At 32.5% G+C, this 25,886-nt stretch overlaps 6 protein-coding genes across 14 annotated transcripts; 5 read left to right on the top strand and 1 right to left on the bottom strand.

Annotated features, from left to right (window-relative positions):
* The first annotated feature begins 120 nt into the window (after positions 1–120).
* Positions 121–1,922, top strand: LOC117211160 (alpha- and gamma-adaptin-binding protein p34-like). 2 transcript variants are annotated; one of them, XM_033454802.1, is made up of 6 exons: positions 122–505; positions 640–809; positions 877–991; positions 1,058–1,213; positions 1,338–1,454; positions 1,517–1,922. In XM_033454802.1, exons 1-6 carry the CDS (start codon positions 442–444, stop codon positions 1,687–1,689), a joined length of 795 nt encoding a protein of 264 aa, XP_033310693.1. In that variant the 5' UTR covers positions 122–441; the 3' UTR covers positions 1,690–1,922. The 2 variants fall into 2 exon arrangements, with proteins under 2 accessions (XP_033310694.1, XP_033310693.1); XM_033454803.1 differs by lacking the exon at positions 1,058–1,213 and having other exon boundaries at positions 121–505.
* A 624-nt stretch (positions 1,923–2,546) lies between these two features.
* On the top strand, positions 2,547–14,601 carry LOC117211152 (nucleoprotein TPR-like). 7 transcript variants are annotated; one of them, XM_033454780.1, is made up of 18 exons: positions 2,547–2,753; positions 3,485–3,620; positions 3,712–4,146; positions 4,242–4,322; positions 4,399–4,549; positions 4,637–5,104; positions 5,199–5,468; positions 5,533–5,747; positions 5,807–8,490; positions 8,565–9,888; positions 9,973–10,333; positions 10,415–10,810; positions 10,886–11,218; positions 11,376–11,526; positions 11,744–12,200; positions 12,291–12,912; positions 13,008–13,410; positions 13,535–14,601. In XM_033454780.1, the coding sequence occupies exons 3-18, from the start codon at positions 3,738–3,740 to the stop codon at positions 13,832–13,834; spliced, it is 8,625 nt and encodes a 2,874-aa protein (XP_033310671.1). In that variant the 5' UTR covers positions 2,547–2,753; positions 3,485–3,620; positions 3,712–3,737; the 3' UTR covers positions 13,835–14,601. The 7 variants fall into 7 exon arrangements, with proteins under 7 accessions (XP_033310671.1, XP_033310670.1, XP_033310675.1 ...); XM_033454779.1 differs by having other exon boundaries at positions 3,709–4,146; XM_033454784.1 differs by lacking the exon at positions 3,485–3,620 and having other exon boundaries at positions 3,751–4,146.
* Positions 14,602–14,918: 317 nt separating this feature from the next.
* Positions 14,919–16,864, top strand: LOC117211159 (D-aspartate oxidase). Its single transcript, XM_033454801.1, has 6 exons — positions 14,919–15,266; positions 15,341–15,464; positions 15,618–15,763; positions 15,830–15,986; positions 16,058–16,342; positions 16,418–16,864. The coding sequence occupies exons 1-6, from the start codon at positions 15,082–15,084 to the stop codon at positions 16,529–16,531; spliced, it is 1,011 nt and encodes a 336-aa protein (XP_033310692.1). The 5' UTR covers positions 14,919–15,081; the 3' UTR covers positions 16,532–16,864.
* On the bottom strand, positions 16,835–19,718 carry LOC117211156 (histone acetyltransferase KAT8-like). The gene is made up of 7 exons (XM_033454796.1): positions 19,381–19,718; positions 18,623–18,882; positions 18,459–18,549; positions 18,252–18,379; positions 17,944–18,174; positions 17,620–17,864; positions 16,835–17,537 (listed from the first exon to the last, which is right to left on the bottom strand). Exons 1-7 carry the CDS (start codon positions 19,676–19,678, stop codon positions 17,318–17,320), a joined length of 1,473 nt encoding a protein of 490 aa, XP_033310687.1. The 5' UTR covers positions 19,679–19,718; the 3' UTR covers positions 16,835–17,317.
* A 1,213-nt stretch (positions 19,719–20,931) lies between these two features.
* LOC117211158 (metallophosphoesterase 1 homolog) lies at positions 20,932–23,699 on the top strand. Of its 2 annotated transcripts, none has more exons than XM_033454798.1 (8): positions 20,932–21,179; positions 21,271–21,400; positions 21,578–21,787; positions 21,900–22,062; positions 22,136–22,267; positions 22,375–22,509; positions 22,585–22,816; positions 22,902–23,699. In XM_033454798.1, exons 2-8 carry the CDS (start codon positions 21,384–21,386, stop codon positions 23,072–23,074), a joined length of 1,062 nt encoding a protein of 353 aa, XP_033310689.1. In that variant the 5' UTR covers positions 20,932–21,179; positions 21,271–21,383; the 3' UTR covers positions 23,075–23,699. The 2 variants fall into 2 exon arrangements, with proteins under 2 accessions (XP_033310689.1, XP_033310690.1); XM_033454799.1 differs by having other exon boundaries at positions 21,254–21,400.
* Positions 23,700–24,088: 389 nt separating this feature from the next.
* On the top strand, positions 24,089–25,780 carry LOC117211123 (DNA polymerase beta-like). The gene is made up of 6 exons (XM_033454727.1): positions 24,089–24,258; positions 24,480–24,679; positions 24,765–24,925; positions 24,990–25,281; positions 25,346–25,541; positions 25,611–25,780. Exons 1-6 carry the CDS (start codon positions 24,192–24,194, stop codon positions 25,703–25,705), a joined length of 1,011 nt encoding a protein of 336 aa, XP_033310618.1. The 5' UTR covers positions 24,089–24,191; the 3' UTR covers positions 25,706–25,780.
* The last annotated feature ends 106 nt before the right edge of the window (positions 25,781–25,886 follow it).

Raw genomic sequence — 25,886 nt, 5'->3', positions numbered from 1 at the left:
TTTTTAATATTGATTATTATTACTAAATTTATGAAATGTATTAAAGAAAATACTTATACTTTCGTTTTATCAAAATTTATCGAAATACTAAAATATATGAAATAAGTCAGAATTATTCTAGTTTCTTTAAAGGTCAAGTGATGACAAACGTCATTGTGATCGTCCATCACGAAATGTTATGACATGATACAACATCGATATGTAAAATAATTCAACTAATTCATTGTTCAAAGTATATAACAACAAAAATATCGCTGTATATCGAACGAAAGTGATTAATTTTATTTATTTAATATTACATTTTTATATCAATTAACGTAAAGATCGCAATCCTAACCTAACCGTCAGTTAGTAGTTAGTAGTTTAAAAAATATCTTTTAAATTTTTCAATATATCTTGAGATTATTGAACTTTAATAGTACGATAAAACTTTATTACGAAATGAATTTACCACGAATATTAATAATAAGCACCGAAAAAGGGAAAGCTAATGAAATTGCAGCGTGTAAGTTGAAACTTTAATATCTTTTTAATTTCGATATTAAAAATTTGGTAAATTAATCTTTTTTATATAAATGTTTGGATGAGTATTATTTGTTGCAATAATTTTTTATTTTTATATGTTATTTTATTTTATAGATATAGGTGGAGAAAAATTGTCTAAACAAGATCATTTTGAATATCATTTATGGGATATTCAAAACAAATATTACAAAACACAAGTGTTAATATGTGTAATAGAAAATCCTTCTGAAGATATTTCAATTGATAATGTAGAAGCATTAATTGTACATCATAATCCACAGGCAGTAAGATATTTAACTTCTAAACAGAATCTTTGACAGAACGAATGATCTTCAGCACTGATTTTCCTAGGAAGATGCAGATCAGAATTTAAAGAAATGGTCATCTCTAATTGATTCTTTGGCAGAAGCTGAGGTGCTACTGTTTTCTTGTAATTTTATAACAGACACCATAATTAGGAATGAAGGTATATACAAATAACAATTGTTATATTAACTTGAGGAACATTAGACATGTAATTAGTGTATTTCAGTGATAAAATGGTGTCTGCAAAACAGATTTGAGCTAATTGAATTAAATAGACCGGATGTAGGTGCTTCAGAAGCTGATTCAGAAAATAACAAATATGGTATTGAGAGGATTATTGAAGCTTTACATGCTCATATGTGGCCAAACATGATACTTAAAGGTTTCTAATAAAGACCTATATATACACTTAAACTAAATTGCCTAAGTTTAAAAAATATTGCTTCATAAGTGGAAATGCTTATTCACTAATTGTTTAAAATTTGTAACTTATTGTAACTTTACAGGAAAACCATTGGATGTAGGAGAACAAAATCCTGATATGGCTGAAGTTGAAGAACAGTTTGAAAACATTGAATTAAATCAAGATTCTACAAAAACATTACCAATAGAAAACATGCTAGGTAAGTTGAAGAATAATTCATTATGAGATTTTTTTGCAGCTCCTATATACTATTTTTTTCAGATGGAATTATGGGTGAAGAGAATGTAGATTTTGGAGAATTGTTTAGTCAATTGAGAGCTATGAAAGAACATGCAGCATTGCTGCCAACTGATCAAAGACGAATAGCCGCTGAACAATTAGTTACTGCTTTTTGGAAAGCGATGGGTGGTGATCCATCAGAAATGGAAGATTAATATATGTATTAATTGTATAATGCACTTAAATTCATATTAGGAATGCGTATCTTTATCTTGACATCTTTTTGATATATTAATTTTTAAGGAGAGAACATGACGGTCGTTACAATAGTTAATTGTGAAATATTTGAAGTCGTTTAAATAAAAATCAGATGTAACGTAACAATGTTAAATTATAATAAACATAAGTATAAAATCAAAAGATTTGATTAAAAGTATTGTTTGTAAAAGATTCTCTTTTACACATGAATATTTCCATTGAAACTTTGTATAATTTCATTATAGATACAATTAAATTAATTCAAATAATCATCGATCAAATCGAAATATATATACAGTAATGTTTCGCTAATTGACCACGGATCTGGACTGTATCTGGCCAATTATCAAGAGAAGTATTTTAAGACATTCCAAGTATTTCTTTTTGTCAATGAATGTGAGTGAGATATAGATACTTGATACATTTGTTTATTTTGTATGCGTAATATCAGTGAACTGTGGATATTTATGCAAGTTTATATTTTTATGATTATAACTAAAAAAATAGAATTTGAATATAAATTTGTTTCACCATTTAAATATTGTAACGAGTAGTATTATATTTCTAGTATTTTATTTCGAATATTTTTATATATTACGTGCATTATATAGATTTTTGCATTTAAATTCTACTTAATACATAAAGATGCATAAATGTTCAAAGTCCAGAACGTTGAAAATTCACTTCCAAGAACTGGCGGGGGTAGAAATGGTCAATGAATCAAATTCCTGGTCAGTTAACGTGGCATTATTGTATTTAGTGGTTGTTCTTTGTTTATTCCTCAAACATTGGCATCCCTTGTTTCTCCCGAATTGGTGAGCGTTTATAGTTGCCGGCCTGCCGTTTGACTAAAATGTCTGACGCTTTTCTCGCAGTGGCTCCGTTTGATTTGGACGAACATAGGATAGTGAAATTAAAAATATTGGTAGAACAAAAAAATCAGGCGTGTAACATTGATAATATTTCATCATTTTTATCGTCAGCAACATGTACCCATCGGTTACTTAGCACTCAGCATGGAGTAAGTTTTTGTAACAACCAACAAAACTATATCCAGTAATATTTAGTCCTCTATTAACATTTTTTTTCGAATTTCGATCTGTTTGACTGGATGGTGACAGTTTTGTAAAATTTTACTGAAAATAAGTGTGTTCATCATAACCTTATAAAGTATATTTAAAAATTGGATAGTCGAACCTATTTTACTTTACTTACGATTTCCTCTATAAAAACATACATCAATGATTTAAACCAGTCAATGTTTTAATGTTTTACCTGTCTGTCGAATCGGTTTCGTAATTGCTTTTTATTTTGTGAAGTATCAATTTAAAATTATTATTGATGATGATGTATATGGCGTAATTGTACTTGTAGTACTATTTAATAAGGTTCTTGTGGGGATATGTGTAAATGCTTGTATTTTTGTAAAATTTTGATTATATTTTATATCAAAGTGTGTTCTTTTTTTGTGAAACATATTATATGGAATGTTACAAAAAAGAGACCTAAGATAATTTTTGTATCTTTTGATCATTTATGTTGACCACATATCTTTTTAGTCTTCTGAATACTAGGTTACAAAGTGTTATAATCTTTTTTTTATAATACCTTGCTTATTAGATTTAAAAAAATGTTAATAATATTCTTATTTAAAAAACAAAAATACATAAAAGAATAAGTTATAATTGTTTCACGCAGGAAGATTATAATTTTTTGTACATAGATATGAATTATATATGTTTTATTTTATAGAATCTGATATATATATATTAAGCATGAAAAATAAAGTTTTTGTTGATGCTTGTAATACTAATTTAAAGAATAATCATATGCATGATAAAGTAAGGCATTGTCAATGACAAAAACAATGTAGCTGATCTCCTTGAAGGTAAATTTTCATACTTGTTTGTTTTTTTCTGCAATAAATTAATTATGTTGTATTCTTTTCTTTTATTGTGATATAATTTTATATATAGAAGAACCAGAAAATAAAAGTGTTAACACAATGTCACAATCAGAAGATGCTTATGCTCCAGAGGAACCAACACCAGACATTCCAATATCTTTACTTGATATACAAATGCCAGAAACACCAGATAGTACAAAAGGCCAAACTAGCGATGGAGACACACCTAGGTTGGAGAGTCCCAAGATGCTCAAGCCTGTGCTAGGAAAATTACAAGCTAAGAAGAGATTGATGGCATTTGCCAACAAATTTAATGTCCCACCAAAACTCCAAAATAAATCCAATCTACTTCAAGCACATTCTACCAAAGTTTCTAAATCTAAAACTATGCCAAGTGATAATAGTAAATCTTCAAAAAATGATTCAAGCACAATTGTAAATGTTGACTCAGACTCTGTACAATTTCATAATCGTCATTCAAGTGGTGGTAAATCAAAAAAGAAAACAGGTAATGTTCAATAAGCTTAATTTATAGATCTTTTTATATTTAAAAAATGTATAATTTGTAACTAATTTCAATATGGAAACATTTCCATCATATAGAAGAAAAAATATTGGCTATTGAAGAGATTAGACGAGAAGAATCTAAAAGTAAAATGTTACTGGCCGAAGCTATGGCTGCAGGTACTTATAATATGAAATTTTAGATAAAACTTAATTATAACTATAACTATATTACACTAACTATATTATCTTACAGCTAGTTTAGAAGAGGAAAATTATGCAAATAGGAATGGACAAAATTTATTAGATAATGTAAAGATTTTGAGAGAAAGAAGTAGACAAGATGATGTTAATGTCTCTTATAAAAGTGCTTCAAAGTCTGCAATAGAAAATAAATATTCAGAGAGGTATAAAAATATTTATCGTTTTTGTATAATAAACAGTTAATTCTTGCATTTTTATATGTATAAGTAATGTGCAAAAACTATTTTAAGAAGGCGATATGGAAGAGAAGAACGAAGAGATAGCGCGAGTAAAGAGTCAAAAGATTATAATGGTAGCAAAGAACGATATTATAAAGTCCCGCGTGATAAAGAACAACGTAGAAAAGATAAAGATAAGAAAGATGATAAAGATAAGCGAGAGGGTAGTAATAAATACGAAGAGAACCGAGATAGGAAAGATGAAGAAAAAGATAAAAAGGATAATGATAAATGGGAAGATGTACGAGAAAAGAAAGGAATAAAAGAGAAGAAGGAGAGTCTTAAAGAAAAAAGAAGTGATTCACAGGAGAAACCTGAAATTAAAGATAGAAAAGAAAAGGAGAAAGATAAAGACAAAGGAAAGGAGAAAGACATAATGAATTTTTCTTCGTGGGTGGAGTTAAAAAAGTGTGGTATAATGATGGACGACATCATTGAGATTAAAAGACGTGATTACTCGGAACGATCAATAAAGAACAGGTTTGCTTGTGACTCAAAATATTTACATTATTTTTTATATCTTTTTTATATATTATGTAGATATTTGGCATATATATATATATATATATTACAGAACAGCCGAGGATTATTTACGTCACTTTGAGCAAATGTTAATGATAAACGATTGTCGTTTGAAACGTTACGCTTTTATTGCCGAAGGACTGGAAGGTCCTAAAGAGTACCCTCCTGAATCAGTAAGAGCAACTAAACGAGGAAGGCCTCAATTATTTTATTCTGAAAATCCTCGTATGTCGCTTTTCATCAATCATCAGCAAATTCTTCAAGCAGTTACTGCCGATCATCGTGATAAAATGCGGAACATATGCGAGACAGACTTTATACGGTATACTAAAATGTCTTTTGTCTCACTAATTTTCCTTTACCCATTCAGATCTTAACAATTCTAGAAACGATACGGAAGCAGCGGAAAAATCTCAATGTACACGTAACTGGTATCCAAAGACAGGCATATGTAAATCTGAAGGAAATGACAAGTGGCATGTACCAATTAATGTACAACTGCCTAGGTCAAAATGGGATAGTGAAGATGAAGACAGATTATCCGACACTGAAAAGGAACAAAGAAATGTAGTGAAATCGAGCGGCATGACTTCGAAGCAAGGTAAATATTTTGTTTACTTTATTTATAAATTAGAAAAGTTTGTATAAAATTTATTTTAGAACCTGAGGAATTTTCTCCACGGTTAAGTACGATAGAAGAAGACATTAATAAAGACCAGAAAATGATCAACGAAGATGAGGCTTCTAGTGTTAAAAAAATAGACGACAATAGACAATCAACATCTCCTTTGTTACAGTCTGCAGGCAACGAAAAATTAGCATCGGAGTATGAACAGTTCATGAAGATGGTTTGCAGTGATATTCCAATGTCGAAAGAATTCTCCCCAAAACCGAACAAAGCTTCTGCCTCGACGTTAAGCTATCATGAATTTAATATAGAAACTAATTTGCCGAATGACAATAATTTTTCGTTTGTAGAGCATAGTATATCCGGAAAGTCGGATAAAAGTAATTCAAGTAAAATTGAGGAAAAATTCAAATCCAATGAAAGCCGACAGAACTTGGAAAATATTTCGAAGATCGAGGACGATCAGATACCATCAAGCAGTTCTCATATTCAGGTTCAAAAACGCGTAAGAGTAGAGAGTAAAAATATACATGATAAAAGTGAATCGGAAGATTCTAAATCAATACCCAGCGATTGGGAAAACGTTCGAATTAAAGTAGAACGTATGAGCGACGAAAATTCTGATTCTAAAGAAACAAGAAAGAAAAAAAGACGAAAGAAAGTGACTTCTAGCAGTAGTGAATCATCCAGTTCGTCGAGTTCTTCCGACTCTGAGGAAGAAGTAAAAAGAAAGAAAAGAAAACGAAAAATATCGAACGATTCGGACTCATTATCGGATTCAGATAGCAGCGATAGTAGTAGTAGCAGCAGTGATTCTTCTAGTTCCGATGATAAACGGAAGAAAAGAAAGAAGAAGAAACGAAAAGCTGAAAAAAGAAAGAAAAAAGCGAAACGAATTGCAAAGACGAAGAAGAAGAGAAGAAGGAAAGTCAGTTCGGATTCAAGTAGTAGCGATTCGTCTGAAGATAGGAGGAAAAAAAGGGTAGCGACTAGAAAGTCTAAGCAGAAGAAAGAATATAACGATAAACAAGATAACAGAGAAGATATAATAAAGACGATACAAAAGTCGCCTTTGGAATCTTCTTCATTAGAAAATGCGAAATTGGTACGTTCTCAAGTTCCATTAAAGAAAATTAAAGAGGAAGTAAAAGTCGAAAATAGGAAAAGATCCTCAGATAAACACGACGTTTGGAACAAGGATCAGGAATTGGTCAGAAAGGTGATTTCCGATAGCGACATCCACAATAAAACCCACAAAGATGAAGAAAAAAGAAACAAAGTCGAAGAGCGATACTTGGAAGAGTGGGAAATGGATTCCGTGATCATGCCGCAGAAAGGAGAAAAACTGTCAAAGAGTAATGTTGAAAAAGTAGAAAATACTGATATACAAAACATTCGAAAAATAGAAAGGAAGGAGGAACGATGCAAGAAAGATGACAAGAATAAAAATGACGAACGTTTGGAAGAAAAATGTTCAAGCATAAGCAAGGAGATCATCCCAGGGAGTTTAAAGATAGAAGAAGATGTAGATGGAAAGAAAAAGAGGAAAAGAGATAAAGAGAAAAAGGACAGCAGTGAATTTTTAGCTGACTGGAAGAAGGAGAGTGAGCGTATATCTCAGCAAATAATGCAAGACGAAATAAAGCTTTCTAAAAAGTTAGACAAACAAAAAAGAGACAAATGGGGAGAGACTGAATTTGATACCCTGAATGTCCCATCGTTAACACAACTTGAAAAGGAAGTAAATAAGAGACAATTACTAGCGGACGAATGGGAAGTCGACAGCTTAGAAGCTGTGTCTGATTTAATGATTAATAAAAAGAAAACCTCTCGTATTTCAAAGAAATTAGAAAAAGAGGTTCGATATGATAAGAAAACAGATACATATATCGCTATAGAAAAGGAAACTGTAAAGGAATGTAAAAAGAGGCAAGATAGATTGTCTGCAATGAGAATTTGGGAAGAAGAACAAGAAGAAGGAGAGAAAGAAGCTTTGATGCTCCTGGAACAGAAGAGTAAGAGGAAGAGAGATGATTGGGACATTGAAGAAGAATCATTCTTACGAGAAAAAAGTGACAGAAAAGAAAACGTAGAAGACAGCATTACTATAATCGAGAGCATCCATAAGGAGGTAAATGCAGTCAGTAAAAATGTGGATGCATCTATGAAGCATGATGTTGTTACTAGCAAAAAGAGCAAGAAAAGTCGTTGGGATATGGAATCACAGTCTGAAGAAAAAATAAAGCTTAAAGCTCCTGTTATGTGGGAGGAAGAGTGTGCAGAATGGACGAAAGTGAATAAATTCGACCACGATATTGAGAGAGTATCTTTGGAATGCTGTGACCCGATATTAGCTAAAACGAAGATAAAAGACGAGGACGTTTGTATGGTTGAACAGCAGTTGAGAAAGTCTACATCTAAGAATTCAACAAGTGCAGATATTATCGATTTGTTTCCTAGAAAATGTCAGGATATAGATTTGTTAGAATCATCCTGGACTCCGGAAGAACATACTAGATGTAAGTCGCGAATAAGAAGTTTGGGCAACAGTTCACAGGAAAATGTGCTCTTTGATAAGACCAAAGAATTGACGCCTTCGAAAGAACAATGTACTGCAGGACAATTAAAGGATATCTTTGAGATAGATGTGAAATTAACGAAAAAAAATACAGAATTGTATAGTCCCAGTTCTCCAGCTGGATCCCAGAAGTCTGAAGTATGTTTATATATAAGATACATTTTTTAAGTCTATATTAATTAAGTATATTAATTATTTGTTTCTTCTTTTAGGATATGGAAATTTTTAAGGATAATCAGGTAAATCTGAAGGAGAGTCTCCTACACGATAAACTAAAGAATGAAATTCTGGTTATGTCTGATGATGAATCAGTTCCCAATATACCTCTTCAAATAAAGTATCGCGATGGTAAATATGCAAAAGCTGCAGTGATGAAGGAAGAATTTGAAGAAATTTTAGGAGTGCAGAAGATAGAGGATCAGACTCTTCGAAAGAAATTCGATGTGAAAGTATCTGAAAGTTCGTCTGAATTTCCAATCAACGAACCATACCCAGACACGAACTATAAATCATTACGAATGGACATATTCGCAGGGTATGAATCTGATGAATCACATGGAAAATTAAGCAACAAGAGTTCTGAGGCAATATCTTCATCTGCTAGCGCAAAAGGAACAGAGGAGACTAATGAAGGAAAAGCAGCACTCAAGTTGATTCCTAAACAACTGTTAGTCCGACGAAACAATGAACGCGTGAAGACAAAAATGATTTCAGACGATCCCATGCAACACGCTGCGGCTCTATTGACCATTCAGAAGAAACTTCGAGAGTCGCACTCTGTGAAAAACGATATAACAAACACATATTGCGAAGAACCTAATGAATTTAGGATCGAGTGTGAAAAGACATCCAATATACATGCACCTGTTGCTGAAGTTATTCCTACGGAACAGACTACTATTACGGATGTTAAGGTGGACTCGAAAGACTTGTCGATAACAGTGAAAACCTCGATTACCACAAAATCGGAATCACCAGGGGCGGTGAAGCTCGATTTCAATGAGTACAGGTCTGGGAACAAAGGAACTAAGTTGGAAGAACTTAAAAAGTCTAGACCACGTAATAGTAAAGATATTAGTGACACGGAATGTCAAGTAAGATCACCGGGCAGAGAGCAGAAAAAGAAAAGTCCTAGTAGAAAGGGGAATAGGGAAGATAAACGAATTAGTGATCGTAGCAAAGAAAGAAGAGATAAGAAATTTGATGATAGAGAAAGAGTAGATAGGAGAGATAGTAGGAGTTCGAAACAGGAGTACAATGAATGTAGAAGGAGGTTCAGTCCTTCTACTAGTCGCAATAAAAAACGTACTTCCTGGGAACGGGAAGGAAGTCGTAGCGAAAGCCATAGCCGCAGTTGGAGTAGAAGTAGAAGCAAAAGTCCAAAGAGAAAGGAAGAGTCGTTTGCAGGCTTTTCTAGTAAAGAAAAACGATCAAATAGAATCGATGAGGATAGATCCAGTAGAGCAAGAATAGATGATAGGAGAGAAAGATCTATAAGAGGTTCTCCTAGATCTAACACTGCCCCACATAATAAAGGTAATGTTTTTTTCTTTCTTTAATATTTTCCCTTTTTTTACCTTCAATTTTTTATGATTTAGTATTATTGGTAATTGTCTACAGATCATTTTAAAAAACATGGACCTATTAAAGGAGATCGAGATGACTGGAATAGAAAGAAGTACGACTGTATGGAAAGAGAAAAGGAAGGTAGGTCGTACGAATCAATGGAAGTACTACGAGAGAGAAACGTGGATATTGATAGACATAGAGAGAGTAGATTTCGCGGAGATGAAGCAGATCGGTCACTATGGCCGTACGAAGCAGAGAACATGCTTCGGGATGGAAATGAGTCCTTAGATTCCTATCCCAATAGTCAAGATTTAGATCTTGATTATGAAGAGAAAACGTACTACAGGGATGACAGTATTGAGAGGGATATCATGGAAGGTCCTTTTCGTCCTTCATCAAAATTCAAGCATAGGTAGCATTAATATTAACATTATTAATAAAAGTAGTATTGACGTTAACAATGCGCACTAAACGAATTATATTATTTCAAAAGAAAAAGTAGGCTCAGTACAAGAAGAGACAGACAATGGGAAAAGGAAAGAGAACCTTTGGATCTAGATAGACATGGACACGTTCGAAGAACGGATAAATTACCTCCACCTAGAGGTCGTTCTCCATTACGGTCGCGAAGATCACCACGTAGATCATCACACGACCGCTTTAGACGTGAATCTAGATCGCGATCGAAATCATGGTCAAGATCAAGATCACGATCTAGGTCAAGATCTAGATCCAGATCGCGATCTCGATCAACATCCAGGTCTCGGTCGATGATGCATTCAAGATCGAGATCTAGATCAGGATCTCGATCAAGAACTAGGTCTACCTCGGGGTCCAGAATGAGAAGTCCGGATCATTTACGAATGACGGAACGATTACGATCTTCCAGGTGAATTTCTAAAAATAATTTATAGTAATTAGTTATTGTCGGATTGTTGGTAAGTTTATCTTACTATCGATTCAGATCACCTTCCGTGGGACGAGGTAGAGTGAGCGAAAGTTCAAGGGAAAGGAAGGATGAACACGATAATATGAAACTATTAGATAGCTGCACCGAAAGAGGTAGACGAATAGAAACGATCGTGCAGTCCGTATCCGGACTACCTAGGGACTCGACTGTGTTAGACTCGGAAATGCACATCGGTGACAATATGGAGACAGTTGCAACAAGTTTCCAATATTCGGCTGAAAACGAAGTTGGAAACGAATATTACTATACAGAGAATAACTTGACTTATCCACCGTGCATTGATGACTCAACGGCGAGTTCTCCGAAACGCCTATCCCTCGACGATAGGTAATACCTATAGAAATCGTGTTCGGAATCCCAACCCCACCTACCCTTCCTTTCCACTGTTTCCTGAACCATTATAGATTGACTGATCCCACTATTTATAAATATTTATATTTTATGTAATATTATGTACATATTTAGATCTTTTGGTTAATTTTAGACTAGAACTTGAATTGGGAATTAAGAAGCAACAGGATGGAGCAGGAATATCAAATGATTACGGAGAAAACTTTAATTCGAATGTATGTTATCCATCACCACCTGGACAACAGCAGCAAATGTTATACCGTCAACAACCTACTGTTTTACAAGTATGTGACATTTAAATTAATCTATGACAATGATAATCTTTAGCTTAACAAGTTTTACAGGTTATGTTTGTCTTCTTCAGTATTATAATTGGTATAATATTGCTTCATTTTCATTTCTTTATATTTTTGGCTCATTTATCTTTCCTTTTATTTAATGATATCGTAAAGATGTTAAAAAGGAATAAATAGTGTATTTTAACGTAAATGTATCAAACAGGTGGGCAATGTGTTGCAAGTAGTACCTGCAGATTTCAATGGTGTCCCAGCAACACACAGAGAGCCGACCAACTCCTCCTCAGCACCAATTGTACGAGGTTCCAGTCAAGTAGTTCGCGTAGGTAATGTTCTTCAGGTTGTGCCGACGTCCTTGGATTGGAGCGGTGGACAGCCTTCTTCAGTTGATCAATCAGGAGGGATGATGTATTCCACGACAGTCCCTCAATCTTCTCCGGTTCCCTCAGTACCTATATCTGTACCTGTTCCAGTTCCTGTCCCCATGCCTGTACCGGCCGTTCCATCCGCTATGAACTCATCGACACCAGTTTCCACTTTGTCCCCAGTTTCATTGCCTCTTTCCGTTCCCGTTCCCGTTCCTGTTCCTGTCCCTGGCCCTGCTCCTGTGCCACTTCCTGTGACGCAAACGACGTTCCCCAGAGCAGAAGTGACACCGCAGAGTAAATATATGAGAATTTACTTTTTCAAATTTTTTATTACAAACGTCATTAAATAATGTAAATAATTATTTAAATGATCAAAATTTGTAGAAGTACCTGTTCTGCCGGTTTATAATTACGAAGTTATCTTGGAGACTCGTAGAAAAGAACAAGAGGAGCGTAAGCGACTGCGTGAGATTAGGAGAAAGGAAAAAGAACGTAGGCGAATCGAACGAATTAATCGTCGCGCTCTTCAATTGTTAGAGAAGAGTAACATGCGTCAGTCAGAAAACGCAAATCAGCAGAAGAATTCAAACCTGGATCCATCTGTTTTAAAAGCTCTTCGGGAAAGTGAAGAGCAAGGCGATGCAGAGGAACAACAAACTTCCTCTACTATTTTTGAGAAGGAGGAAGAAATGCCGGTAGTCGCATCTTCTGCTTCCACAGAAGAAGAGGAGGTACCTGTTGAGGAGGACGAGGAAGAAGAGGAAGAGGAGGAGGCTGAGGTGGAATATGACGAAGAAGAAGAAGAAGAGGCGGATGACGACGAAGAGGAAGAAGAAGAGGACGATGAAAAGTCACGGTTAAATAAATTGAAAAGCGAAATCGATGAAACTACAACGGTAACAGCGATAGATGAAACAACTAAGGTCCAAATCGAAACAGAATCTAAAGGATGGCCGGAGTTACCCCCGCCGCCTTTGAAAGGAATTTTAGTCGCATCAGGTTTCAGGTATACAGTTGTTCATATCTCTATTTGACAAGGTAAACAACACAGTTTACTTCATTTTTCAAGTATAAATGTACATAAATCTAAATATATTTTAGAAGGACCTCGGTTCCTAATGGCAATTTGGATGACCTTTCTACTCCTGAAAATGATAACGGAAACAACACGGACAAAGAGGATATAGAAATAGATAAAAATGAGTCCAGCAAAGACGAAGCTGGTGAGAACAAGTTAAGCAAATTGAAAAATCAAATGAAGAAAACTAAATTAGCGAAATTAGGAAAACGGAAACAGAGGAGTAAAAAATCTGTCCAATTCGCGGATGGAATCAAACCTGGAGAAGGTACTAGTCCTAGTGGCGGTGAAGGGGATATGCCTTCCCCTCCACCACCCACTACTGTCACTCGAGGTGGAATTCGTGACGTTCGAAGGTCCAGTTCTAGAAAGAGTAGAAAACAAGAGAAAAGAACACGACCTCCAAAAGCAAAGAAAAAAGTGAAGGTTAGCCATTTCTTAGCTTATAAATTTAATTTCTTTGTTATCTATAAGAGACGAAGAAAGAATTAAACCGTGAGCTTTTCATTCTAATGTAACAAATCAACGTTTCTTTAATTGTGTTTATTAGGTGAAAATCATAAAACTGAAGAAGCCCCGTGTCACTCCATTAACGGCGATGATGATGAATGATTCGGACGAATTAGATGATCGTTCTCCGCCACCGCCACCTCCGGGGTCTCCTCCACCGCCACATCTTTGGCCAAGTTATCTTTCCGCTTACAACGCTAACAACCGTACTAGTGAAGCTCAAACAACAGCTGCTGCAATTTCGAACAATGTTCAAGCTCCTCCACCACCTACACCGCTGCCTCTCTTAGTTCCTCCTCCTCCTTTGAATTACACGATACAACCTTGCAGCAAGGCGTAAGGCTTTTATGTATTTTAGATAACATTATTCTATGCTAAAGTGTAACAATCGTAGGTGTTAAACTTGTAAAGTGAACGTTATATGAACTCTTACTTCTCAGTGAAGTCATAAAGAATGAGAAAGAGAAGAATGTGCGTGGCCTTGATATAAAGGCTTTGTGAGATCATTGAAATTTTTCACAGGACTTAGACGCAAAAAATAATGTATTATTATTAGTAACAAATTCATCAACAGTTTGTTTTTTGTAAATAGCTTCATTTTTCGTGACACAATTATTAGTCGCTCTCGAAATGAAAAGAATTCGCGTACGACTAGTGTTCCATTGCGTCCACGTCCCTGCAACGCGTTGCGTTTATATATTTTTCGATACGAAGAAAGAAATAGTCGAGGAAAAAAGAAGAGTGAGATACAGTGGAAAATTGTAACACATGAGACAAGTACAATTTATCCGAAACACTTTAAAGATCAATTGTTAACAACAATTATATTATTGAAGATGTAAGGTAACATAAGATATGAATTTATCATTGTATATTTTATTTCTATAGTGTATCGGTTATTTTTGATTTAGGCATAATTTTAACAAAAAAAGGGGTCTTGTGCAGTTTCTTCTTTCTTTTTTGAGTTAATTACTTTTAATTATTCGAGCTCATTTTATTAATGAGATAATGAAATTTGTACATATATACGCGAGGAAATAGATGTAATTAGACCAAATTTCATATTAACCGACGAATAAGGTAAATAAACAAGAAAATTAAGCTGAACTTGGTTAACTATTCTCTCTGAATTTCTAACATTTATTGTACATATCTCGGTAGATCATTGTTTAGCGTGCGAAGATCGTAATTTCTTTTTATGCTGTAAACAAATCTTTCCCTTTTTGGATTAAATGATGTTTCTCATCTTTAATAAGGAAATGTTAACTGCCCGTAATATCTGAATTACTACAATAACTTTTGGAAAAGTATCGATTTGTAACAAATAAACGTAATTCTTTTAATAAGGCTTGTGCGTTCATTTCAAAATACATACGTTATCGACTGCGGTTACAATAGATACATTCAGTAGAACTGAAACATGTCAAAACAAGAAGAATAGATAAATGTTGTACAATTTTTAGAATCGCGTCAAAGTACATTGATTATTCTCAAGTCTTTCGATGATCAACTACTGAGGTGTTCTACTGAAATTTTTTAAGGAGAAAACTTTGTGATTTATATTGTGATTTATATAAAAGAAAAAAAATGAAAGTGGCCGTAATTGGAGGCGGAATAATTGGTTTGACAACAGCCTTACAATTAACTCGTGAATTACGTAACTCTGAAATCACAGTTTTCGCTTCTGATTTTAATAATACTGTCAGTCATGTGGCTGCTGGAATATTTAGAGTTGGTTCATCATATTCTGGACCAACTGAAGAAATAACAAGGTTCATATGAAAGACAAATCTTGTACTTGTTTCTACCTAAGTTTTTATATTGTGTAATTAAGTGCTTCTTTTAGAAACTGGCTGCGAGACTCGTACGCATATTATGATGATATCCGAAAATCTCATGAAGCTTCTTTCGCCGGTGTAACCGCTATTTCCGGTTACTTATTCGCAAATTCCTCTCCGGAAACCGTAAAGGTTTATTCTATACTTTAAAATGTATCTTTTTATTACGATTACATTTTAAAACAAATGATGACAATAAATAAAAAATAGTTTTTATTAGAAAAGAAATAGTATTTGTATTGTATTATATACTAGTATTTGTTAATTTTTTCTTTTTCTTAATAGAGTCAGTGGATGGAAAATTTAGTACCAATATATAGGAGAGTCACGGATGAAGAATTTCAGCTAGTCGAGGGTAACTGGAAATATGGGTCATTTTTTAGTACTCTTCTCACCGAATGTAAATTACATCTCCCATGGGCACGCAAGAAGTAACAAATTTACTGTATTGATTATAATCTTTCACGATTGTTATTAAAGAAATACTTATTTTCTAGATTAGAAGAAAATGGAATCAGTTTAGCAGTAAAAGAATTTAATTCTCTGAGGGAACTTGTTCCCGATTGGAATTTAATTATGAATTGTACAGGTCTGGGCGCACGATCTTTATGCAACGATAGACGTCTCGTTTCTATGCGTGGTCAAGTACTTAAAGTATGTTCTTTTTAATGTAGAATTTATTTCATGAAAGAACAAAGTCCAATTTACAAATTTAAAAAAAATAGGTAAAGGCACCATGGATAAAAACGTTCTTCTATGGCGAGTTGGACACTTACGTTATACCTGGTTTTAATGGCACAGTTACTCTAGGTGGTTCACGAAATTTTGATTCCGAAAATGTGAAACTTTGTCCGCATGAATCTGCAGCGATACGCGAGAGATGCGAAAACCTCCTTCCAGGCCTTAAGAAAGCAGAAGTTATAAAAGAAGAAGTTGGCTTGAGACCATATAGAGCAAATAACGTCAGAGTGGAAGTTGAACACATCGTAAATGGGTTTTCTAAAGCTATTGTTAGTTTTAATGAAATATTGTTTATTTCAATGAATTGCGTTTCGTTATCATTAATGAAACGCCCTGTATTATAGGTAGTGCATAATTACGGTCATGGAGGTTACGGAGTATGTACTGCACCTGGAACTGCTAAGTATGCCATTAAGTTGGCAAAAGAAATGCATAAATCTTCTACTGCAAAATTATGACCGACGAATATTACTTTACCTCAACACGCTGACGCCGGCGCCGATATTTATGGTTTTCTCCGTGGGGCGGCGCTCGAATTCACTGTCTGCTTCGTGGGGCGGCGCTGGGTCACTACCTATTTTGTGAAATACATGTGTCATCGCCGCCCCTCGGGACAGACACGTATGACTCGCCGATGGGGCACGCCGCCTCACGGAACAGACACGCGCGACACGCCGATGGGTCGCGCCGGCATCAACGTGTTAATATTGATACGACATTAATCTCTCGTAATTATATTCGTTGAAATTTTACCATAATTACTCACGAATACATAGTTTATTATTAATGAATTTACATAAAAAATCATTAATACAATCTAATACTGCGTGGTATCGTCAATGTTAATTTTCGAACTGATAAATCTCGAACAAAAATAAATAATCTTTCCATTATAAATACATGACATTTGGAGTCACTATCAGTATATTATCTTCATTTCTCTTTTCATAGTGTACTGCTAAGCAGAAAACTATATAAAGAACATTATCTTAAACCACCTATCAACATTTCTACGCTCTGAAGAATAGCGAAGCTCTATAAAGTATGTTCATTCGCGTTATCTTCCCATCAAAAAACCTTGCACGTGTACAATGCATATTAGTGGAGACTGTAATGCATCGTATAAAAGTTGTTTAACAAACTTGGAAACATCGTTTTGTCGCTGTTTTATCAAGTGTTTGCTAAACACATTAAATCGTGAATCTCACGGTAATGAAAGCCGTCGAATTCCCATTTTCTTTCTACTATTTCTTGCCAGATTTCACGTTCTTTCGTGGTGGAGCTCCCCATCGAAGTGCACTGCTGTCCACTGTTAAACGAGGTCTCTTGTACTGGCTGCTTTTAATATGTTCCTCGACTAATTTAGGTGTTACGCAGATTACATGTTGTCCCTTCCAATATTTGACCATGTTCATACTTTGCAATGTCGATATTATATCCGTCTGCGATATACTTGTCATCTGACTGTATATTATATTGTATATTTTTTAACTTTGTTATGTACGTAATTTAACCGACTTTCCTATACAATTTTATCGAAAGTTACCTCAGATCTTTAATACTAAGAGTACCTCGGAAATCCCGCAGAATTTCCAAAAGAATCCAGCTCCAGTAACTCCTGTATGATAATTTTCCTAAGTCACTCAACGGCTTTTCGGGACTACCAACTGTTTGTTCTATTCTGCTTAATTCGTAGCTAAAAGCGATTAAAAGTTTTCCATATCCTTGCCTTTGAAAAGGCGGTAAAGTTAAAATGCAAGCTACATTATTACCATCGGGTGATTCTTTTTCCTGAAAGCAGATAAAACATGGTAAAAAAAAAATAATTTGCAGGTTATAGATGTAATCATATATAGAAAGAGGAAAATACCTTTGAAAAATAACCAACTAAATGAGCTCCATGTTTATCAACTTCACACAGGATATAAAAAAGAAATGGTTCTACATCAAAGTAAAGGGTTTTGTGATCCAAAAAAAGTTTTGCGAGCAAACATAAATTTTGACAATAAATTTTATGCTCTCTACCATCCACTTCCCAAATGCTTAATGTGCCTTTACGATATATTTCTTTGCCAACTGGTTGCCTGTGTGTACATTCACTCTGAAAATAAAAAATTTCAGCTTCTAATTTATTTATTTTCATAAAAAATTAAATAACTTAGTATTAACATTTTTTACCATATGGTATCTATAAGTCTTTTCAAGGCGCATGTATTTAAGGCAGTATTCACAAATCCATAGCTTTGGTTGCTTGCCATACTCTTCTGGATATGGACTAAAGTACCATGTATCAATTTCATATTTTCCTAAAAGTAAACTTTTGAAAATAATGAAACCTTTTTCACATATTGGGTATAATACTGTAAGATATGTATTGATGCTTACCGATTTGAATTTTGTCAATGTATTTGACTTTTGTTATTGCTTCGTGTTCCTTTTCTAAAGCGGCAGTTGTAGGATCCATTTCAGCATATGTCTGTAATTGAAAATAACAAAATTTGTTATAAACACACATCCAAAATTTGATAGATACACTCATAAATATGTGCCTTTTGAATATGATTAATTTCATCATGTCTCCTTTTCTGATTTCTTGTAATTTTACGATCTGAAGAATCTGCTAGCAAGTCGGTACTAGAGTTTCTATCTCCACTTTTCCAAGTTCTATCACTCATGTCAAACCTGCTTGACATAATTCTGTCTCTGGGCACCCATTCATCCAATCTCCTATTGTGTCCTTCATAATGTACATAATATTCATAATGACTTTCACTCTCATTATATCTGGTTTGTATAATCTCTGCTGGATCTAAATACAATTAAAAAATCTTTTCTTTGATATTATACACATAACTCATTAACCTTAAATAATTTACAACTTGCAAAATAACAAGCCAAATATTTCAAGTATCATATGAAGACTACAAGAAAATAATACAATAAATTACATACTCCATTTTTTACAGGAGGATTTTAAAGCTAAATATGTATTTTTGTATGCATAATTTTAAAAATATTTCAGTTTTAGCTATTTTATAATAAAGCATTTCTTTTTAATCATAAAATGATATCAAAATCAAAAATTCAACAAAAGTACATTTGTCGTATTTCTTTCTTGTCCTCTTCCTATACATACATCGTCCGTAATGTTTTCAAAACAAGTATAGTTTATTCGGGTGAAGCCGGTAATACAAACACAAATACGAAGCGGCGAAGAAAGCGCGCAGATAATCATCCGTTAACACTAGATGTTTCTTCATACGTAATAATAGATAAAAAGATTATAATCGTCTGATAATATATTTACGCCAGGAGTTGTCGGATCTTCGAACCAGGTAGTGTTCGCCTATATCAAGAGGCAATTCTTCGAGACTATCCGCGTCATCGCCAGATCCCTTCCCGCCATTCGTCAACGTGTTCTCACGCTTTTCTTGCTTCACCATTGTTTCCTTCGGTCCTACGATACAGTTCTCTTTATTTCTTTGTTCCGATTCGGCCATTTTCCAAATTAAAAGATCACTGATTGTTGAAATGATACACGTCGCTGTGAAATAACCGAAAATAGATGAACATTGCACTTGCTGACGCAACGCGAATATGGTCATAAAATTCTTCGCAGCGTATATCTTTATTATGTATATTATGTGAACTGTATGTATTGTGAACTGGAGTAGGCCTGTGGCTCCCTCTAGCATAAAGAATATCTTGTATGATAATAGGGTAAATTCTAGCGCCGCGTATTTAACTGTACAATAACGTAGCCGAAGTCACGAACAATAGTTATTTAACAAATTTATTGATTAAATGTCAAAATTATTTATCAATCTGTGGTCACTCTCAAATTTCGTATTTACTTTCGTTATTCACGATCTTGTAATCATGGTGCTTGCGATATTATGTTTCAAACATTAACCTTTTAAATAGGAAAACTAGATACATTCAGCGAGTTGGATTAAAAAGACATATTACTTGTCGATTACTAAAGTATATCGCATTTGGCAACTTTGTCTAAATATTTTCTACAATAATAGGGTTATCTCTATTTGTAATTTACTAGAGACTACTAGCGAGTAATTGAAATACCACGTAACCGATGTTATGTTTATGTTTCTCGTTAAACAAAGCCATCGTAGATGATCATTATCGGAAGCTTTTTTCTTCTGAGTCGGATAACAAAAGCAATATATTCCGATTGAAGCAAGAAATCTAATATGCGTAAATTATATATTAAAGATAAAAAATTATTGTGTCTATGATTTTTCTAAAGGGGAATCAAAAAATATGTCCATAAGATTATTAGTAATATTTTAAACAATGAGTAAAAGATACTTAATTTTGTATCATGTGTTATCATGTGTAAAATTTCCTACTTGTTCATTTATTTTCTTATTAGAAACATTTAATTATGACAAACTAAAGATATAATACCTATTATTATTTTATTAATGTTACCTACATTGTATACTTAATATTAATATATAATTTTATTAATAATTTAATTTTTTATTATATTTAATACTTACAATATTTAATATTAAACCATTAAGATACTCCCACTGAAAACGAACATAATAAAATCGCATGATTGTTATGAAATTATGAATGACGAGTATAGAAAAAATATAATGGCTATTACATATGACTACACCATATAGAGTGCGTAAGCGAGCTGAAAAAGCAATATAGAAATAGGAAGAAAACGCTGCATAGGGGCGTTGTTCTACAAGGCCTTATAGAATAACACATGTATATTCGTACAGTAAATATGTAACACCGATGAATGAGCTACGTCAGCATATATGCCTGATTAGACAAAAATATAAGGAGCCTCTATGCAGTGTTTTCTTTCTATTTTTTATCGCATACTTGCACAAGTATATGACTCGTATAGTGTACTCTATCTTTATATCTCTACGTCTATGCATATAATCATATGACTATTTCCATCTATAGTGAATTATATACTGTTTTGTAAATATCGATTTTTATTTGAATCAAGCATGATTCAAAAGGTATCAATGTGTATCGTTCCATTTTTTGTACGGTTAAATCAATTTTACAATCGAATAGTAGACTATCGGGTGGTTATCCATACTGTTTAACGAGGTAGTTATGCGCATGAAACAGTAACAAATATACTTATATATTTTCTATAATTGTATAACCCTTTAGTTAATTAGATTACCGTATTTTGTAGAAAAACAAAACCATGTCAAAGATTTTCTGCACTTCGAAGGATATAGTAAAAAATGTACTAATTTGCTTTGGTCTTAAGATTATCAATGCTATCAAACATTAGAAATCTTAGAAATGTTACGACGAAACAGGTAAAATGCGTTCATTATGATGTAGTCGATATCAACGATGTACATTATATTTAACTAACATTCTGACAGAATATTAGAATCGTAAAATGATGCTTTATTATTTTTATATTATTAATATTCTTTTGTTTATTTTGAAAATTTTAATAAAACGTTTGTTTAACAAATTGTACTATATAGATTGAAGAATAAAGCGATTGCAATTGGTCTTCTGGTGCTGGCTGTTGTAATTTACAATGAATTTTCAGTGTATGATATACAAAAGTTAAAATGGTCAGTACGAGAGTGTTCAGAATGTGTCAAGGTGCTGCTCGTTGCTGATTCTCAGATATTAGGTCAAAAGAATGAAAATTATTTTGGCTCATGGATAGCACAATGGGATAGTGACAAGTACGAATAATGATTAATTTGTTTATCGAATCATGAGCCTTATACAAATTTGATGGTTCTTTTCAAATGTAAATATTGACCTGAATTTTGTTCCACAGTGTTTTATTTGCAGGTACTTGAAGAAAACATTTTCTAGAGCCTTAGACCACTCTAATCCTCATGTTGTTATATTTCTTGGGGATCTTATGGATGAAGGACATATTGCCAATGCAGAAAGTTTTAAGGATTACAAAAGGAGATTAGATTCTATCTTTGAAATGCCTGATCATATAATGGTATAATTACATATAAGTAATCAGGTGAATACCATTGTCCAAGATATATTTAAACATTTTTTTGTTTTACCAGAAAATTTATCTACCAGGAGATAATGATATTGGAGGTGAAGAGGATGTAGTTTCATCCAATATTTATAACAGATTTAATTTTGCATATAGTCAACCTGACACTTTAGTTTATAAGACAGTAACATTTTTTAAGGTAATGACAAGCATATATTAGTTTATAGGAGAATGTACATATATATATATATGTAAATATATTTTGGATTATATTATATGTAGTAATATGCATATTTCTTGTTCTAGGTGAATAGATTAACCCATACAATGCCAGAAGCACCAAAAGATGCCTTCCTTAATGATTATGCAGAAAGAAACACAACAAACGTAGTACTTAGTCATATGCCTTTATTATTTATGCCTGGTACCTTCGTCCAAAATGTATGTGATATTTGTTCATTTATTAGACAGTGATGTTATTTTTAGTTCTTGTTAATAATTGTATTACGATATTAGGTACTGAAAGAATTGTCTCCCCAAATTATTTTTACTGCACATGAACATAAGGCCATGCATATCAGTTTAGATCCAGTAACAGATCAATTAAGTGACATTTGGGTTTTATCTCCTTATGAAACTCTAGTACATTCATTAAGAATGGACGTAGGTGATATTCACGAGTTGCAAATACCCACATGTTCATACAGAATGGGTACTCCTCATACGGGTTACGGACTTGTTTACATCGGTAGAGAAAATATAACATCGTGTTCATTTATGAAATTGACAGTTTTTTTTTCTTTTTAATTATATTTCTTCTTTTTCATTTTTAGATACACAAGAGAAAATGATAAATTTTACAATTTTATGGCTCCCAGGAAGATTTCCTCAATTATGGATTTACGTTTTCGTTGGAATATTTATTTTAGCTTTTAGCGTTTGCACGTGTATTTCTAGTTATTGTGTAAAGAGTCGTGCAGCATATAGTCGTATGTCTTCAATATAAAGCAGCATATAATCAAAAATACATAAAAAATACTTAAATATTGAAAATCTGAAATATGATAACTTGACATCAGAGATGGGGTATAAAGATCCGTCCAATGTAAGTGATTCTATTACTATCCATGTCAAGTTTTGAATGGAATGGTAATTTGATGTTTAACAAGGAAGATTTACTTATTATCAAATATCAATAACGTAATTCTTAAAATATGTTCCTAACATCTAAATATGGTTAACACTTAAAAACGAACAACTTCATTCATGGTATGTTCATGGCTTACATAAACCAACTATTTGTTAAATTTAGTATTTAGGAATAGTATTTTAACACGATGCTATATTTATTTGTTTTTCGTTTAAATAAGTTCGTAGTTGTAAATTACAAGGCTGAAGTAATATATCTTCTGTATAGTGTGTAAATCCCTTTTTTACCCATTATAATCTATAGTACAATATCAAATGTAAACGTAAGTACATAAAGTGTCATCTATATTGAAAATTATATATATTAAAAATCATCTATATTGAAAGTCATCTATATTGAAAGTCATCTATATTGAAAGTCATCTATATTTCTCCTGTTTAAATAAATTAAAAGAGATTATGATTGCTGTATTAATATAGCAGAACATTGTTAATTCTTTTAGAAGAGATGGTTTATATTTGTGTGTGAAAATGTATATACGTTCGTCCAAAATATATAAATATAACATGTTAAAACTTGACTTATTATTTTTCATTTTAATAATATCCAACTATTATTTTATTCGTACAATTATGTAGATTATATAAAAGTAACGTAATATTAAGTTTTAATACTCGGAAAAGAATTTATTAATTGCGAAATGGTTAATTTAATGTTGTTATATTTCTTGAATCTTTAATCGATTTTCGAAAAATTTAGCCAGAACATTTGAAATAGAAACATAAAATAAACGTTCAGTCATTGGTCAACATCCATATAGATGTCAATTGTGAAGTAGTATTTATATAGATGTATACGTAAACGAGAAACATTACATACGTCAGTTCCTTTTTACGTTCTTTTGAAAAAAAAGCTACTTGATAAAAAAGTTAATAAATTAAACTTGTTTGTATACACAATTTTATTCAATAAGATGGGGAAACGAAAGGCCAGTGATAGTGCAGGAAGTCCGAATCAAGATTTATGTGATTTTCTTATGGGTAAATTATTTGTTATATATTCTGTATATATATATTTTATATAAATAAAAGAAAATAATAGAAGTAAAAGTTTCAATCATTTAATAAAGGCATACTTTTATTTGCCATTATTTGTAACCTTAGAGTTTGTATCATAAAAAATTTAGAATTGTTATTTAAATATTTATAACTATCACATACAATTAGTAATTGATGTATAAATTTACATAATGAAATTACAGAGTTAGCAAATTATGAGCGGAATGTTAGTAACAATATTTACAAGTATAATGCCTATCGTAAAGCTGCAAGTACCTTAAGTACATTATCAGAGAGAGTAAAAAGCGGACAAGAAGCAAGAAAATTACCAGGAATTGGAGAAAAAATTGCTAAAAAAATTGACGAGTTTCTTAATACTGGAAAGTTACAAAAGTTGGAAGATGTATTTATTTTAATTTATTTTTTAATAACAAAATATACTTTAGTTTTTCTTTTTGTATTGATTCTTAAAGTTGTTATTTTTACAGATTAACAAAGATGAGAGCAATGTTGCAATTAATTTATTGACTCGTGTATCTGGCATTGGACCTACAAAAGCCAAAGAATTAGTGGATAGTGGCATTAAGACTTTAGATGATTTGAAGAAGCATCAAGAAAAATTAAATCATCACCAAAAAATTGGGCTCAAGTATAGAATAATCAGATGCATAGTACTTATTATTTCTTCCCATAATAATCATGTTTCTTTTTAGATATTTTGAAGATTTTGAAAAAGGAATTCCTAGAAAGGAGATTGAGCAGATTGAAAAAATTATAAAAGATTCTATTGTAAAGTTAAACAAAGAATATATTATAACTATTTGTGGAAGTTACAGACGTGGAAAAGAAGAAAGTGGGGATATTGATGTTTTGTTAACACACCCTACATATACATCCAAAGAGAAAGAATCAAAGAAAAAGACTTCACTTAAAGATGTTGTGGAATGTCTTGAAAAAAGAAAATTAATTGTAAATACAATATCTCTTGGGCAAACAAAATTCATGGTACATTAATCATTTAATTCAATTTAGACAAAGAAATTATGTTTAAAAACATCTTTAATTTTAGGGTGTCTGTCAAATTCCCAGTAATAATAAAAAACCATTTAGGAGACTTGATATCAGACTTACACCTTATGATCAATACTATTGCGCTGTACTTTATTTTACCGGAAACGATCTTTTTAATAAGAGTATGAGGGCGCATGCTTTGGAGAAAAACTATACTTTAAATGAATATACGCTAAAACGTCTAACACCTGAAGGTATATAATTAAAAGCGAAAATTTTTTCAGTATGAGTAAATCTACATATTTATATTATATATAATGTAGGAACTCCAGGGGAGGCAGAAAAAATCGCATGTGAAGAAGACATTTTTCGAATTCTCAAATTTCCATATAAAGAACCAAAAGATCGAAATTCATAAGTAATATTTATTGTATACGAAGAATTATAATATATTAGTTATTTGTATAATATTTTGATTATTTATCAAGTAAATTATTAAAATTTAATTATTAAAATAATGAAACAAGGATTCGTTCACTGTCTTTATTTATAAAAATTTAATATAACTTTAATAAACTTAAAATAATTATTTAAAACTA

Source organism: Bombus bifarius, unplaced genomic scaffold (genome assembly GCF_011952205.1).
Source record: "Bombus bifarius isolate JDL3187 unplaced genomic scaffold, Bbif_JDL3187 scf7180000008218, whole genome shotgun sequence".
NCBI classification, from domain to species: domain Eukaryota; kingdom Metazoa; phylum Arthropoda; class Insecta; order Hymenoptera; family Apidae; genus Bombus; species Bombus bifarius.
The sequence above is the reverse complement of the archived record's forward strand: the minus strand, read 5'-3'. Positions and strand labels throughout refer to the sequence as shown.